Here is a 16,559-nt window from a genome sequence, read left to right on the forward strand (position 1 = left end):
ATCATCAATAAATAGACCAAGGGCTCAAATCTTGTGAGGTACCACTGGTGGCCAGTCTGCAAACAGCTACAAATCCATCCAAAACTCCTTTCTGCCCACAGTCTTCTACTCAATTTTTAATCCATCATGATATATTAATGACTGAAGTATCTGATATTAGTGGTAAAGAAATCTCTTGTACAACGCCATGTCAAAAATATTTTGGAAGTCTTTGAGTGGATAGTACCTACTTTATTGATACATGGGATTTGAATGTTGCTTTCGGCAATTATTGTCCATCACCAGTTGTACTTAAGATGCTAGATGATGAGCCCTCTTTTTGAGTCTTTGCAGTCTGTGTATTGAAGGTAGTCCCTGCTGTTTGTTAGGGAGTTCTAGATATTGACCCACTAATGATATACATTTGAAATATATTTTCCTAAGTCTTGATGCTGTGTAATTATCAGGGAGCTTGATGTAATGGTTCCCATGTGCCTGCTGTCTTTGGTCGAGGCGTTAGATGGCATTGGTTTGGGAGGTGATGTTCAAGAAGTGTTAGACAATTTCTGCAGTGCATCTTGTGGATGACATCTTGTGACTGCAGCGATAGTGTGCTGATGGTGAAAAGAGTGAATGTTTAAGGTTGTGCTCGGGGTTGTAGTCTAGTGGGCTGCTTTTTCCTGGATGGTGGCGAACCCCTTAAGCATTTTTGTGGATACATTCATGTCAAAAAAAAGGATGTTGTCTAATTTGTGCCTTACAGAGAGCAAAAACCTTAATATTGTCAGGAGATGAGTTATTCGCTGAAGAATATTCAGTACTTGACCTGCACTTGTCGTAAAAGTATTTATGTTGTTGGTGCAGTTAAGTTTTGGCCAGTGCTACCACTTTCCCAAGTTCAGAGCTGCTGACCCCAAATTCAGAGCTTGTGCCAACTGATAACCCTCACTCTTAATGCTGTTTTTGCTGCTAGGCATCGTTTATTGTATCACCAAGTTGACATCTCATTTTTAGGTACACCTGGTGCTGCTTCTGACCTGCTCTTCTACAGTTCTTATCAAACTCAGACACTTCTCTGGCACGATAATAATGGCAGGGTGAGGGATATCCTGTGCAATGAAGTTACAGGTTGTGGCGGAATACGATTCTGATTTTGCTTATGGTCCACTGTGTCTTTTGAATTTGTCGTTTTCAGGTGCATGATCTGCTTGATCCATTTAACGGCGTTGTGGTGCTAGACACTAAGATGGAGGATGTTCTCAATGTGAAGTCCTGCTGCGTTTCTCCAGCAATTTCTGATTTTGTTTCAGGTCTCTAACATCTGCAGTCCTTTGTTTTATTTTAACCAACTCCACATCCGGTTGCTCTGTGGTTCCTGTGGCACCCAGTCATTAATGGTTGTAAGTGATTAAACAAGTATCATCACAAAAGAGGGGGATGATGCATATGTTGTAGTTAAGGAGAGAGTGAAATATTGGTTGAGATATTCAAACAAAAAGGTAATGTGAATGAGTTTACATCTTTTGAAGATCAAATGTCAGGCCAGGAAGAAATGTATTTTAAAAAGAAGCAAATGAGAAATAGCAGAGGCTCTATCAACATGTAATCCTTTCTGGCTTTGGGTACAGTGCCATAATAGAAAACAGTAACTATTGTGGAGTTGTTTAAAATAAAAAAAAGGATATGAATCTTGTAGTACCCTACCCTCATGTTCTCTCTTCACTTACTGTGAGTAGAGGAGCTGCATTTGTAGCAGGAGTGTTTTGGTAAAATTTCAGAGCCTTTCAAAAATGCCTCCATAATTACCCAAACTGTTTTTCTCTCCTGTAGCATGAGGCTTACATTGCTGTACTGAAGCCACCTCCTATGAAATTGGGAGGAGTAGGGAGCACACAAGGGAGTTAGCCAAACACTTTGCCATTTTCAGAATGAGAATGTATTCATTTGATATTTTAATCATAGTCTTTGTCCTTTGCACCCTATCCTTGATAACTTGACCTGACTGTTAGAGTCCTTGATTCTTCATATGGCTGATATAGCTTTTCCTAGTAATTTTAAAATTATCTACAGTCAGAATTTCCAATATTCTTTTAGGTGGCTTTGTAGCTGTCTTTGATAGCTTTAGCTGTTCTTTACCCTTTGCTGAGCTTTTGATTTTTCTTCTTGTTTCCCTTCTTCCTTTTCAGTGTTCCCATTCCTTCAGTAAATTATTTTGGAACATTCTGTTTTAGTAAATTAAAGGTCTGGATTGATGTAAATTCTTTTGAATTCTTATATAAGGTTTTTTTTAAGAGCTACTGAATCTATTGTGTTTTGCAAGATATATTGACTGAGAATTTCAATGTACATGTTAAAATGAATAGATTGTACATATCAAGGAATGGGAGACTTTAATTGATTCTCTGGTCTTAATTGCAGAAGTTAAACAGGCTGTAAGAATTCCTGTCCTAATTGGCTCTGGTGTGACAGTTGAAAACATGGAGGAGTACATGGATGCAGATGCCATGATTATTGGCTCACATTTCAAGAAATCAGGATACTGGGCGAACGAAGTTGATTTTGAACGGATTAAGAAATTTATGACCAAGATGAAGAAACTCAGAAAATAAAAGTTGAGCAAGACATTTTCAACTGTGATCTCCAGCATCTGCAGACATTTTCAGCTGTGATCTCCAGCATCTGCAGACCTCATTTTTTACTCGAAGATTTTAACCTACTGCGAATCCTCTTGCCTTCCTTGAAGAAGTTCTCTTCCTCCCTCTACAAGGATTTCAGTGAGTCTCTCTCTCACTGCACCCCACAGGTCATCTCCTCTGCACAATCTCCTTCCTGACCTCTCCGCCCCCACCCCACTCCGGCCTATCACCCTCACCTTGACCTCCTTCCACCTATCCCACCTCCATCGCCCCTCCCCCAAGTCCCTCCTCCCTACCTTTTATCTTAGCCTGCTTGGCTACTCTCTCTCATTCCTGATGAAGGGCTTATGCTCGAAACGTCGAATTCCCTATTCCTGAGATGCTGCCTGGCCTGCTGTGCTTTGACCAGCAACACATTTTCAGCTGTGTTCTCCAGCATCTGCAGACCTCATTTTTTACTCCAAGATACTTTGAAAGCAAGCTATGCAATGAAACAAGTCTGATTTTACTGGTACCTCTTAACTATTTTAAATATAATAAATTAGAAATATTTAATAAATGCAGTTTATTCATGTTCTGAATTCTAAAGTTCTATTTTTAAAACAGATTTATCTCTAGATTATTGATAATGACATGATGCAGTTTGAATCAGCAATATATTGTGAGGTACACAAACAATATGAGTAGCTGAAGTTAAACCAGAATGTGTTGGATTACACCATTTTATTTGGAGTTTGCAAAAAATGCAGTTACACTGTTTTAGGTGAGTACTGACTATTGTGCTTTACGTGCATACAGTTAACAACTGATGTCTGAAGGGCTGTTGCTTTGGTTTCAAGACTATAAATAATTGGCTTTATACGTGCAGATTGTTTTTATTCACCCGTAAGACGTGGAAATTGCTGGCTGGCCAGTATTTGTATTAGCAAGTTTTGAGAAGATTTGTAGCTCAGCTTGAGGTTCTGGATGTAGGTTTGCTCGCTGAGCTGGAAGGTTAATTTTCAGACGTTTCATTACCATAGTAAGTAACATCGTCAGTGAGCCTCTGGATGAAGCACTGGTGGCATGGCCCGCTTTCTATTTATGTGTTTAGGTTTCCTTGGGTTAGTGATGTCATTTCATGTGGTGATGTCACTTCCTGTTCTTTTTCTCAGGGGGTGGTAAATGGGATCCAAGTCAATGTGTTTGTTGATAGAGTTCTGGTTGGAATGCCACGTTTTTAGGAATTCTTGTGCATGTCTCTGTTTGGCTTGTCCAAGGATGGATGTGTTGTCCCAGTCGGTGTGGTGCCCTTCCTCATCTGTCAGGTGATGGTGTTCCCATGCAAATATCTGAGTATCACATAAAACAAAACTGGCTTATGAAACTTTTAGTCTTTGAATTCATGACAGAATTGTAAAAATACCAAGACACAAAGGAAACAAGAAAGAGGGTTCTGATTGAACTCTATGAGAGGCTGTGAATAGTTAACGTCTGCACCTCTGCTTAAATTCAAATAAACAAGTAGACTCTGGTCAAAGTATTTCGTGGGGACTGTACCAGTGAATGGCTGGTCCCAAAGCTTTTGTTTGGCTGAAACAAGTACAGTGTGTGAACGTTTGGTTTTCTTCCGAGAGCCCTGAGTATGAATAAACGTAGCTTCTCACAGTCTACTAAAGATACACTGAGAGTCTGATCATCTTAAATTGGTTATAAGTGTAATTCTTAGCGCAAGCAAGATTGTTTAGCAAGTATTGTCCATTCACAGAATCACATCTAATGTTAGAAACTGTTCGTTCTGAGTTTTCTAAGTGATCTTGTTGATATGATCAGTTGTTTGCCTGTTGCAAACAGCCAAAGGGATTTGCCTTTGAATTTAACCTGGCAGATACTGAGACTTCTGGCTTGGCATCACATCTACACTGAAGTTTACGTATGACATTATACATTTGTGCAGTAGACAGAATGCCTTTCTAATTCGATAGTAGCAGTCTGTTGTTGAAGAATATTACTTACATTGCTACAGCACAGTAGTGGCATGAGTTAGCTCAATCTGCTGCTGAAATATTTGTGACACCTTATCCTCAGAGTACGTATTAATGGAATCAAAACTATAGATGATAGAGACCCCTGATTAACTCCTCTATGAACTTTAAATACAAACCTAATATTAGTCATAGGGAAGGTGTTAGGATCTAATAGAATATTAAAAGTTTTTAAAAAAAATTATGATCAGGCAGAGCCAGCATGGCTTTATGAAAATGAAACAGTGTTTAACTATTCTGTTGAAAGGATTTGACCAAGTAATGTTCATTATAGATAAGACGGGAGACCAGAATGTGGTAAGCTTGGATTTCCAAAACACATTAGATAACAGCAGCAACCTTTGACCTGGCATGTTATGAATGTGTGGGTGTACTGTACCTTTGAGAGTTAAAAGCTAGCAGAACTGCCTGACAGCACTAAATGTTCTGAATAAGACACAAGATAACATATGGTCCAGATACTGGGGTAGCTGGTTGCCTGGAGACAAAAACAGATTTGAATTCGGCCAATCATTTTAATTTATACCTGAAAAAATTTCCAAATTCCAGTCAAGTTTGAATTTAATATATTGACAATCTTAAAAGCCAGTGACACAATCTGATGCTTTGAGGGTATAAGACCGAGGAAAATTGAACAGTTGGGAGGAAAACTGTCACGCAACAGTTGGGAAGAGACTGCCCGAAAAATAGCTCGCTTAATAGCTCGATCTGTGAACTGTGAAGCATAATCCCTAAGAAGAGAAGACACAGGAAGATCCAAATAGGAGAGTCGACAGCTGGTTGGTTTTGAAAACTTGAATTTTTGGTAAGTATCAGGGGGTTTTATAGGACTAGTATTGTAGAAGGGGAAAGTAAAGGTAGATAAGAGAAAGGAGTTATAAATAATCATTAGTTAATTATTTTCTGTTATACTTTAAGAAGTACAGTTGTTAATTTTTACTTGAAATAGTTATTGGCCTCTCTAATGTTCACAGATTATTGCACAGGATAAATATTTTCTGTGTTGAATAAATTAAGCAGGTGGGTTTACCCTGTGTTGTAACACTGCCCAAGATAAGAGCACATGTTGTGGAAGTCACATATCAGCTTGGTTAAAGGATTGGAAAGCTAACAGGAAGCAGACAGTGAGTCTTTTTTTGGGTTTTCAATGGAATGCTACAGAGAAAAGCGGTGGGTCCTCAACTATTTACAACCTATGTCAATAATTTGGATGCAAGGACCAAATGGTAGTTAAGTTTATCAATGACACCAACAGATATAAGAGTAAATTGTCAAGAAGAGCTGGACGGAATAAAAACATAATGTAAAATGTGTATTCCACAAGAAGAATGGAAAAGCAGTATATATTATTTAATGAGGGGTTAAATAACAGGAGTCAGTATGACAGAGGAATCTAGATGTTCTAGTAAATGAATAATAAAGTCAGTATACAGGCACAGGGAATGGTTAGGAAGGCTGCTGGCATGTTGGTATTTCTCTGGGAATGAAATACAAATGTCAAGAAGTTTTACTGCAGCTCTACCAGGTGTTTGGTGAGATCACATCTGGCAAACTGTGTAGAGTTTTGTTGTCTATATTTGAAAAAAGTGATATTGCTTTAGAAGCAGTTTAGAGAAGTTTCACTTGCTAATTCCTGAGATGAAGGGCTTATCTTAAGAAAAAATGGTTGAACAGGTTAGGTCTATATCAATAGAAGTATAAGGGGTGATTGATGATCTTATTGAAGCTAATAAGATCGTAAGGAGATTTGACCAAGTGGAAACCAGGAGGCTGTTCCCCTCTTGTGGGGAAGGATAAAGAAACAAGGGAACGTAGTTTAAGGAAAAGAAATGTCCCTTTTATTGCCAAGACTAGGGGAATTGTTTTCCAAAGTGTTGTCAGGGTGTAATTCTCTTTCCCCTGGGTTGTAAAGACTTCTTTAAAATGCAGTGATGAATACATGTAGTAGACATGGTGTAGACAGGAAATGTAGATGAGGCCAGAACCAGATCAGCCACAATCCTATTGACTTGTGGAACAGTCATTATCAGCCATATGGCCTTCTCCTGCTCCTAATCAACTTTGCTGCACATATCTGCATCTGAAGTTGTGAATATTTGGGAAAGGATACGATCCAAAGCTTTTGTGGGAATTGCAAGTTAAATGCAAAGAGAGTTGATTAAAATAGAAGGACAGATTGTTATAGGGTTTAGATGACAAAACTTCTGATTGCCTTAAGAATCGAAAAGACATCTCTTCACAAGAGACAAAACAGGTCTGTATTCCACTGGAGGAAGTATAGGCAAACGTGAATGCAGGTGAGTGCTATCTTCACATCAGTTCAGTTAGTTTCATGGAGAATCGCACAGCTCCTCATTTGACTCATTACTGACTCGACTTTATGTATTTGATTTTTCACAGTCATTGCCAGATTAGTGCAAAAAATAATGGGAAGTTAATTGCTGTTAGTTATAACTAATCCTCTTTGTAGGTGGTTGATCACATTGACGTGCCATCTTTTATTTAGAATAATCCAACAAAAAGACTCGGACTTCACACACAATCATTGTATTGTATCTACTTTTCAGGTTCTGTATGAAATAACCGTCTGCAAGTGAAATCTATCACCTGTTTGCAGATGCAGTTTTGTAACAGCCAGAGAGTATGCATGGAACACCTATGGATCTTGGCCTTCTGATGCAGCATAATTGCTCTTCCTCTTCCAAGCACTTCATAAAAGTGGGTACAAATTGAGAGGGGAAAAAAGTAGTAATGTCCATGAAGATGCCGAGAATAAAACAAAAAAAAACAATTACATAAATGCTGTAAGGAATCTATATCCCAAAACAAATTCTGAATAAAAAAGGTGGGAAGATAATTAATCAATCTCCCTTTTATCTCTTTAAACTTGTTCAGTACCATATGGGCAGTCAGAAGCACTATTGACAAAGGGTTGCCTTCTGAGTATGTAAAATTGGCGACAATATTATGGTCAGTGTAAGAAATGCATCATTTTGGAATTTGAAGTTATAATGACAGCTGACATTTTGGTGCTCATCATCATGATGGTGTAAAACTCAGCAACTTGTGTCATCTGCACGTGCACATTTAAGCTCAGAAAAATTTAAGCTGTTGTCGGTGATACCTTGTTCTTTAATAGGGTGTGCAGGTGGTCTTCATAGATTCAGAATGGAATCAATATTAATCATTTATTTCTTAACATCTCTGGTTCTGGAAAATTTTTTATAATGTTGAATTTAATTTCCTGTACAATTGTACAGAAATTTAACTGTTCAATTTTTGTTTGAAATAAACTTGTATTGCTAAAGTTTATTATTTCAGTGGCTATCTTAACTGAAATTTTGCATTCCAATGTTACAATTTTTTTGCAGTTTTCATAATGATAAGAAGTAAGTTAAATTCCATTCTTTATAACTTCATGATTTACTGTTTGAAGGAATTCTTCAATGTGATTGGCAACTCATCTTGCTGTCTGCCATCACTGTTGCTGAGTATCATAAACCCATATATAGTGTTCAATTTAAAGTCACCTCAGAATGGGAAGCAGGAGAAAAATGGGGTCAACTTGACAAACTAATTCAAAAGACTTCAGCAAAACAGGACAATGATCATTTATTTCAGACATACATTTGGAGAAGAAGCCTTAACATTGAAGTGTAAAGATCGCTCTATTGGGTTACAGAAGCTTTATGCAGATTACAATATGCGTATCATAAATTCCACAATTCATTACCTATGTACTAGACATGATCAGGATTAACATTAAAGGAATTCCCAGCATCTCAAAATATAAAGGTCTTCTCCTATGTCTCAAACTAGATTAGTTATTTTCCAGTTCATCATTACAGGACTTAGTGTTAGGCATAAGGATCTGGCCCAGATGCAACTGTCTGAATAAAACATGCACGTTTGTGGCTATTTCACAAACTTTATTATAATACTAAACCTGAATAAAACAGGAATTTCACACAATGTATAAATATTGAAGCATGTATTTTAAGCATCAGTGTAACTATTGGGATTTATTCCGATGTTTCAGCACCTCTGAATATTGAGAGTAAATTTGTCAAGTCACTTATAATGAATAATCCCCTGATACTTCTTGCATTTGAGCTATAACATTTTGACCTCTTGTATGAGTACAGCAGGTAATACTTTCTAAGGAAAGAATCAATTATTTCGGTCACCTGTTTTAAGAAACACAATAACTACCACTTATGCAACTGCATTGTCATTGAGTATTTAAGTATTGTTTTTAATCTTTTAACTGGAGCATTCAAGTAATTTTATAAGTCTGAAATGTAGTCGGCGTGAATTTAAAAAATATAGACAATGGAAACAATTACCCTGTCAATATGTGGTAGTGCCAAAACGGCCCCGTTAAGGCAGGGACAGGAAGGGTCTACTGTGAAATTCCTGGCCATTGGCAGGATGTTAATTAAGCTTTTAATGGGTCTGTTGACACCCATTATCCCTTAGCCCACCTCAATTTAGTAGTGATTATGATTAAACAGTTAGGTATGATTTTCTTATGCCTCCTGAAGGTTGTTCAACAAACTCTTCCCATATTGCAGAGGCCTATTAGGTGTGGTGTACTTCATTGTCAAGTATTCAGTGTCTCACTGAAGGATCCAGCATGTATGGGAGAGATGGGTGTAAAGTCAACTTCTTGACTTTGCCCTGACCATCCTAAAGTCCCTCTGTTACCCTTGCTGGCTGATGAGTTTATTGCCAGCAGCTGCCAACTGTTCCCAGTGGCACTGACAGCAGTGAGGCCAGTGGCTCTCAGCAAGTGGGATTTCTGCCACCTAAATCTTCAATCCTAGAAAAAGCTTAACAGTTTCACTGTGTTCAAAGAGCATTCAACACTAATCAGACCTCCACCATAGAACACATAGGGGTTCCCAGTCAGCTTTCTGATCAGTGCCATTTAAATTCTGCCCCATATGTCTATTTATATATGTGGTTATATAGCAACCAGAAGAAATCTCATTTCGATACTGCTCTTTTGACACATTTTCCAAATAAAATGCTACAGTAAGTCAGTATATTTAAGAGAAGTGTTCCAATACAAAATAGTGAAGCATCCTTCGGTTATTTTGTTTTGATAACACAGGTAATCATAAAAGATTTCTTTTGGCCATTATTACTGAGTAAGTTAAATGTTCGTTTTGAAATAATGCTTTGAGAATTTTGTAGGAAATTGCAGATATAGAAAATGTTCCCACTGTTGTAAAGTTACCAATGTATAGCAATCAGAAGAAATCTCATTTCAATACTGCTAACCGACTATCTTTTAATGCCCAATAAAAGACAAAATGCTGGAAACATAGTGTCTCTTGGAGAATGAAAGAGTTAATATTTCAAGTGGATGATCTCATCCGTATTACCAGGTATTAATACTAGTAACAATTCATTAGTTGCTTTATAGTACTCAGAGCACTGACAGATTTCAGACAAAACAAACTTAAGAAATCACATGACATATTCTGCACTAAACCCATAAAAGGATCTTAATGAGATCAATTTAACAAGATAGATTGAGGGTTCTTTGTATGAATGTGAATATAACAAATTCTTTTAAGGAATCTATTCATTACACATTTAAATTTTGTCCTAGATTTCATCTGATAAGAGTTCATAAAGTGCTATCACAATATCAGTTACACACTTCACAATATTTGCTATCTGCAAGCATTTGTAACTATTTAATTGGGAAACTGTCACCTTTTATCATTTATTCTTTGAAGCGAAAAGGTGCAGCCAGAAAATCTGATGTGGAATTGATGGCTGTATGGGGTGAGCAGTCACAGCTACATTGAGAATAATTGTGCAGATTTACTGTTAAAGGCATCAGTCCTATACTATTGATTGCGTTCTAACAAAAAAAAATGAATGAATGATGATTACCTGCTGAAAGACATGTACACCAAGTGGAATATATCAAGTTCTTTGTCAGGAGGGACTGACATTAGAAATTATGCAATCATTCTCCTTTCAAACCAACTAGCATGAGTTCCAGCACCAGGAAATGTTCAAACAACTGTCAGCATGAGGTTAAAATACCTGTTCTACATTTTAGCGCCTGAGTTAGTGCCACTGTTATGATGAAAGTTAGTTATAGGACTTTAAATTAAAATTGTCAGTTTTAAAACATGTGCAGAAATCCTCTGCTTAATTAAGAGATAATTAGGAAATCCAGTTATCACAGCATTATAACAAGCATTTTTATTTTGTTCAACCCTCTCACCATAACATGCAATAGAGGTACCAAATCAAAGCTTGGCAATATTTCAGTCTCCAGAGGTCATGTTAGAGTCTAATGATATAAAACTTTGCATCCTATCAGATCGAAATACAGGCAAGCTTTCTGCTGTTTGCCCACTTGGGACTTCCCTGCACATCAAGCGTTGGATTCCAAGGCTGAGATTCTGCAAAGTCATGGAGAGGACAGGGGTCATTAAAAATGGGTGGTGGGACCCAGATTCAGAGGCCCTACCCCAATTTTTCATAGATCCAATTTTACCAATTGGGGAAAGGGGGACTAACATAGATCACATGATGAAAACTCAAATGAAGCAGGAACCTTATCTTGCAGTGTATGTTGAATATTCAGATAGACATAAATATTCTTGAAGGGTTGCCAGCCTGTATCTGAGAGGGGAAAAAATCCATGCTGGCAATTTCAAAATCTATTTGTTGACAAAACCCTAAGTGCTATCATTATAGCATTATCATACACGCCTTGCTTTCCACAAATATCATAGTGAAGGGATTGTAAATTCACAGTTTGACAGCTCAAAATAGTAATGAAGGATTAGCTGTTTGTCATGTTGGGTTATAGTTTAGGTAGAGTCATAGAGATGTACAGCAAGGAAACAGACCCTTCGGTCCAACCCATCCATGCCGACCAGATATCCTAACCCAGTCTAGTCCCACCTGCCAGCACCTGCCCCATATCCCTCCAAACCTTTCCTATTCATATACCCATCCGGACACCTTTTAAATGTTGCAATTGTACCAGCCTCCACCACTTCCTCTGGCAGCTTATTCCATACACGAACCACCCTCTGCTTGAAAAAGTTGCCCCTTAGGTCTCTTCTTGCTAAAGGCTGTCACAGGCAGCAGGGCAATGTCTGGATATTGCACATCCTGTTCAGGTGTGAAAACCTCAGAATTTCCTTTCCAATTTCACATAAGAAGACAGCCATCAAAATATTACATCTATATCTCTAGAAAACTTAACTATTCTAAAGAGAGTGAGGGGAGGGTCAGCAAAATAAACACACCATACACATAAGCACTTTGGGGTAAACTTTCTGTAAGGATTCTCCGGATCTCCTAACGTTCAAATGTGGGATCCCCTGCAGAAATGATATTCTTTGAAATTTACCACCAAAACCAAGCAGAGAGTGTCCTTACTGCCATGAATATCTGGAAATGCGTTGACGAGGCTGTTTGAAATGTCTGGCACTGGTCTCCTTAGTAGAGTGTCGTTTCCTTGTTCGGTTTTGCCTCAAAAGTTGATTCCGGCTTAGCTTTCTTCGCTCGGCATATAATTTGGCACGCTGCGTGACATGCATCTGATTGGTATGTACCATACCACAATCTCCAAACAAAGTGGACATTCTTCGAGGGATATAATGAGCGATTGGAACAGCCCTAAAGAAAGTGGAGAGACATTTACCTGAACAGGTTTCAGGGTATTAATTCTGTCAACTATGGGACAAGTTACAGTGTAACTACTTTAATATCACTAGAAAGGTAGCACATAGGGAGCTAATTTGACTCCTAAAGCTGGTTTGATATTAGTACATTTGAACTATATAAACTTTGAAGAATTTATGTAAAGTTAATGATGGAATGTAATCAGCTCAGGATTTTCGAAAGTCTGACAAAAACCATTTACAATGTAATAGATTAGGTTAAATTTCCTACAGTGAGGAAACAGGCCCTTCGCCTAACAAGTCCACACCAACCCTCCGACGAGTAACCCACCCAGACCCATTTTCCTCTGACTAACGCACCTAACACGATGGGTAGTTTAGCATAGCCAATTCACCTGACCTGTACATCTTTGGATTGTGGGAGGAAACCGGAGCACCCGGAGGAAACTCACGCAAACACAGGGAGAATGTGCAAACTCCACACAGACAGAAAGTCACCCAAGGCTGGAATCAAACCTGGGACCCTGGTGCTGTGAGGCAACAGTGCTAACCACTGAGCTACCAGGCAATGAATTACATAATAAAATATTTGAATAAGTTTAAAGATTGCATTTGTTTCTCTTTCAGGGAATCCTCTCAAGCTAGATACACTTTTTGCTTACAATGCAAATATCATGGAAAAAAACCCAGGAAATTGAATGTATTTCACATTTCATGAAAAATTTATCTTTAACGTTTTAATCCCTTATGAAGTACACACACTCTCCATTTCTAATATTCTTAATATGTTAGAGTTCTCTTTCAAAAGGACAACTTTGATGTTCATAACAGCGGTAGGTCATTCAACACTCTACCATTCAGTGACTCTGAGGCTTTGCACCTATCAAGGCATTCTATTGTCCTTGGCAAAACAAGCACAAAAATATCCTTTGAAGCAAATTACTGCAGATACAGGAAATCTGAAACAGAAAATGCTAAAGAAGCTCAGTGAATCTGGCAGGATTTGTGAAGAGACCAGCAGAATTAATGCTTCAGGTCCTTGGAACTGATCTTGCACAATATTATCTTGCCTTGCACGGACTTTCTTTTTCTTTCAACACCCTATAAACCTGACAAACATGATAAACATTTGTTGGAAATGCATAAGTGGACTATGTGAAAAAAAGGAAAATGTCAAATTTAAGACACTTCCTAAAATAAAAAAGATCTTTTTGCTTCCAATTGCTGAATAATCTGCGTTTGAAAGAGATAAAGGATCCTGTGAGCCGATGAATGCCTAGCAATCTTGGCGAGATTTGACTTCTGCTTCAAATACTTGGGAAGCTAGAAGGAATTAAAAAACCAGGAAAGAGCAATAAGATGCAAGATCTCTTTCCCCTGGCTGAAATTTAGGAACCTAATAATGTCAGCACTATTGCATTTAACTACCTTGCAAACTCTGAAAAGCTGCAATGTGACCAATATCAAAAACCTGGGATCAAGTTTGATTTTCAGATGACCTAAATTTTGTTTAAAAATCTTCCACAAGTACACAGCTGTTAGAAATTTGATTTTGTCAGGCAAAAGCTCAGTGGGCTATGAGAATTCAACAACTACCTTTTTGCTTTACAAATCATTGGTCAGTAAGGGTGTGTGTGTGTGCGTGTGTATATATATGTAGTATTGGAAATGTATCTGAAATTTAAATTATAACTTACAGATGCTCTAAAAAAAAGTAGCAAAACTAGTTGATAGGTTTTGCATAATGATAAACAAATTTTGAGATTTTTTGAAGAAACTTGTTGAGAGGTTCTTGGATTCTGGAAAGCAGTATGAAAGGGAGACAATTGGCCATTTTGCTGATTAAATTTAAACATTTCTGTTCATGGTGTGATGCTTGGAATGGTGGGGTATGATTATCAGTGCATTTCTCCCATCATAGTTGAAACGGTCATATTTTATTTACAATTTTAATTGTGTCCTTTATGTGTTATATTAGTTGAGTGGTGTCCACTTAATATTGGCCCAACTTCCCTGTGTTTTTGCATTTAATTTCCACTCTGCTCCCACTTTCACCTGGTCTCTCTCTGACTCCTCTCTCCCTTCCTTGACACCTCTGTTTCCATTTCCAGGGATAGGGCATATCCACTACAAACCCACCAGCTTCAACAGTTACCTGGACTATACATCCTCACACCTTACTTCCTGTAAAGACTCCATTCCACCTCTCCCAGTTCCCCATCACCACCACATAAGTTCCAATGATGCCAACTTTGACAAGGGAACATCCGAAATGTCCACCTTCTTCCTCAACCAAAGATTCCCCAGCACTGTTGTTGACAGAGCCCTCAACAGGGTCCAACCAATCTCCCACATTTTGGCCTTCACCCACTCTCTTTGTTCCTACACAAGCAATAGGTTCCCCCTTATCCTTACCTACCACCTCACCAGCATTCACATCCAAGGGATCATCAGCCATTTCCTCCACCTCCTGCGAGATGCCACCACCAGACACACATTCCCCTCCCCTCTGTTGTCTGGCTTCTGCAGGGACTGTTCCCTGTGGGAACTCCCTCACTCTCAACAACCCCATTCCCCCCCCCCCACAGCCCCATGGCACTTTCTCCTGCAGATGCAGAAGGTGTAACACCTCTCCATTTATCTCCTCCCTCCTCAGTATCCAAGGGCCCAAACATGCCTTTCAGATGAAGCAGCACTTTACTGCATTCGCTGCTCAAAATGTGGCCTCCTCTACATTGGGGAAACAAAGCCTAGACTGGGTGACTGCTTCACAGAGGACTACATTCTGCTTGTGAAATACCCTGACCCTCAAGTTGCGTGCCCCTTTAACACACCAACCTGTTGCCTGGCCAGTATCTCTCAGGCTTGCTGCAGTGTTCCAGCAAAACTCAGTGCAAGCACTTCATTTTCTGCTTGGGGACCCTGCAGCTCCCTGGACTCAATACGGAGTTCAATAGCTTAGGGCTTGAGTTTCCCATATCCTAGCCTCTTCCCATACACACCTGGCCTTGTTATTACATAGTCTGCTACAACACACCACCTGTTGTTAGCCACTAAAACTCTCATTTGTAGCTATTCAGCCTCCCAGCCAGATTATCATCCACTCCTTTGTCTTTCCCACTGTTCTCCTCTCTCTTTGGGCTCTATCCCTGCCTATCTTTTACTCCTTAGCCTCTCCCCCTACCCTACCATCAGCACATACAGTAAACTGACAATTTCCTAGCTACCATCAGTTCTGAGGAAGGGTCATCATACACAAAATGTTAAGTCTGATTTCTCATTGCAGATGCTACCAGACCTAAGATTTTCCAGCAACTTCTGGTTTTGCTTCCAACTTCCCAGCTGGATTATGGAGTTTTTTTTGAAAATCCATTTTGTCAAAAGAAATTCCAACCTACATTTGCCTGCAAAATTGAGTCCACGAAGGCCAATGCATTCTCCTTGTAACAGTGGCCTAGAATTCTGTTTCCATAATTAACAGTAGTGGACAATTCTTAGAAATATCATAAAATAGGTGACCAAATTTATGTATATCTTCAATTTGAAGGCAAGCTCCTGGTTGCTGTGATAGGGACTGAGAATTACTTTTGGCATTAAATATGCAGTTTTAGTTATAGTCTTTTTTTAAAAAAAAAGTACTTGTGTTTTAATCAAGATCCTAATGGGTGGCACGGTGGTTAGCACTGCTGCCTCACAGCACCAGGGACCCAGGTTCAATTCCCGCCTGGGCAACTGTCTGAGTGGAGTTGCACATTATCCCAGTGTCTGCATGGGTTTCCTCCCACATTCCAAAGATGTACAGGTTAGGTGAATTGACTATGCTAAATTGCCCGTACGGTTAGGTACATTAGGTAGGGGAATGGGTCTGGGTGGGCTGCTCTTTGGAGGGTCGGTGTGGGCCTATTTCCACACTGTAGGGAATCCAATCCAATAGCACCATAGTGCTAGGTGCATTCCCAGAGGGAAATGGGTCTGAGTGGGTTACTCTTTGGAGGTGTGCACTGGTTGGGCCGAAAGGGCCAGTTTCCACACTGTAGGGAATCTAATTAATCATAATGGATGTTTTTCGGCTGCATGCATAAAGGACGTTCCCTATTATGGGAAATTCTAGAAGTTGAAATCACATTTTAAAATGAAGGGATTGCTGATTTAAGACAGGGGTGAAGGAAAAATTGTTCTTCAGGGTGATGTCATTTTTGGAATTCTTGTCCTCGAAAAGATAGTAGGAGCAGAGTTTTTGAATATTTTTAAAG

At 38.9% G+C, this 16,559-nt stretch overlaps 2 protein-coding genes across 6 annotated transcripts in view; one reads left to right on the forward strand and one right to left on the reverse strand.

The window, feature by feature from the left end:
• Nucleotides 1-3,174, forward strand: part of zgc:162297 (uncharacterized protein LOC555865 homolog) — a 50,880-nt gene extending 47,706 nt beyond the window's left edge. For all 3 annotated transcript variants that reach the window (XM_060838089.1, XM_060838088.1, XM_060838090.1), the window contains one exon: nt 2,398-3,174. In XM_060838089.1, coding sequence (XP_060694072.1) covers nt 2,398-2,588 — 191 coding nt within the window. In that variant the 3' untranslated portion in view covers nt 2,589-3,174. The remainder of the gene's footprint in view (nt 1-2,397) is intronic.
• A 152-nt stretch (nt 3,175-3,326) lies between these two features.
• si:ch211-260e23.9 (uncharacterized protein LOC555795 homolog) overlaps nt 3,327-16,559 on the reverse strand; it is a 30,599-nt gene continuing 17,366 nt past the window's right edge. For 2 of the 3 annotated variants that reach the window (XM_060838092.1, XM_060838091.1), the window contains exon 5: nt 10,191-12,301. In XM_060838092.1, coding sequence (XP_060694075.1) covers nt 12,058-12,301 — 244 coding nt within the window. In that variant the 3' untranslated portion in view covers nt 10,191-12,057. Of the gene's footprint in view, nt 3,947-10,190; nt 12,302-16,559 lie in introns of those variants that run through there. The other variant, XM_060838095.1, reaches the window with a different exon arrangement.

Source organism: Hemiscyllium ocellatum, chromosome 17, assembly GCF_020745735.1.
Source record: "Hemiscyllium ocellatum isolate sHemOce1 chromosome 17, sHemOce1.pat.X.cur, whole genome shotgun sequence".
In the NCBI taxonomy this organism is placed as follows: Eukaryota; Metazoa; Chordata; class Chondrichthyes; order Orectolobiformes; family Hemiscylliidae; genus Hemiscyllium; species Hemiscyllium ocellatum.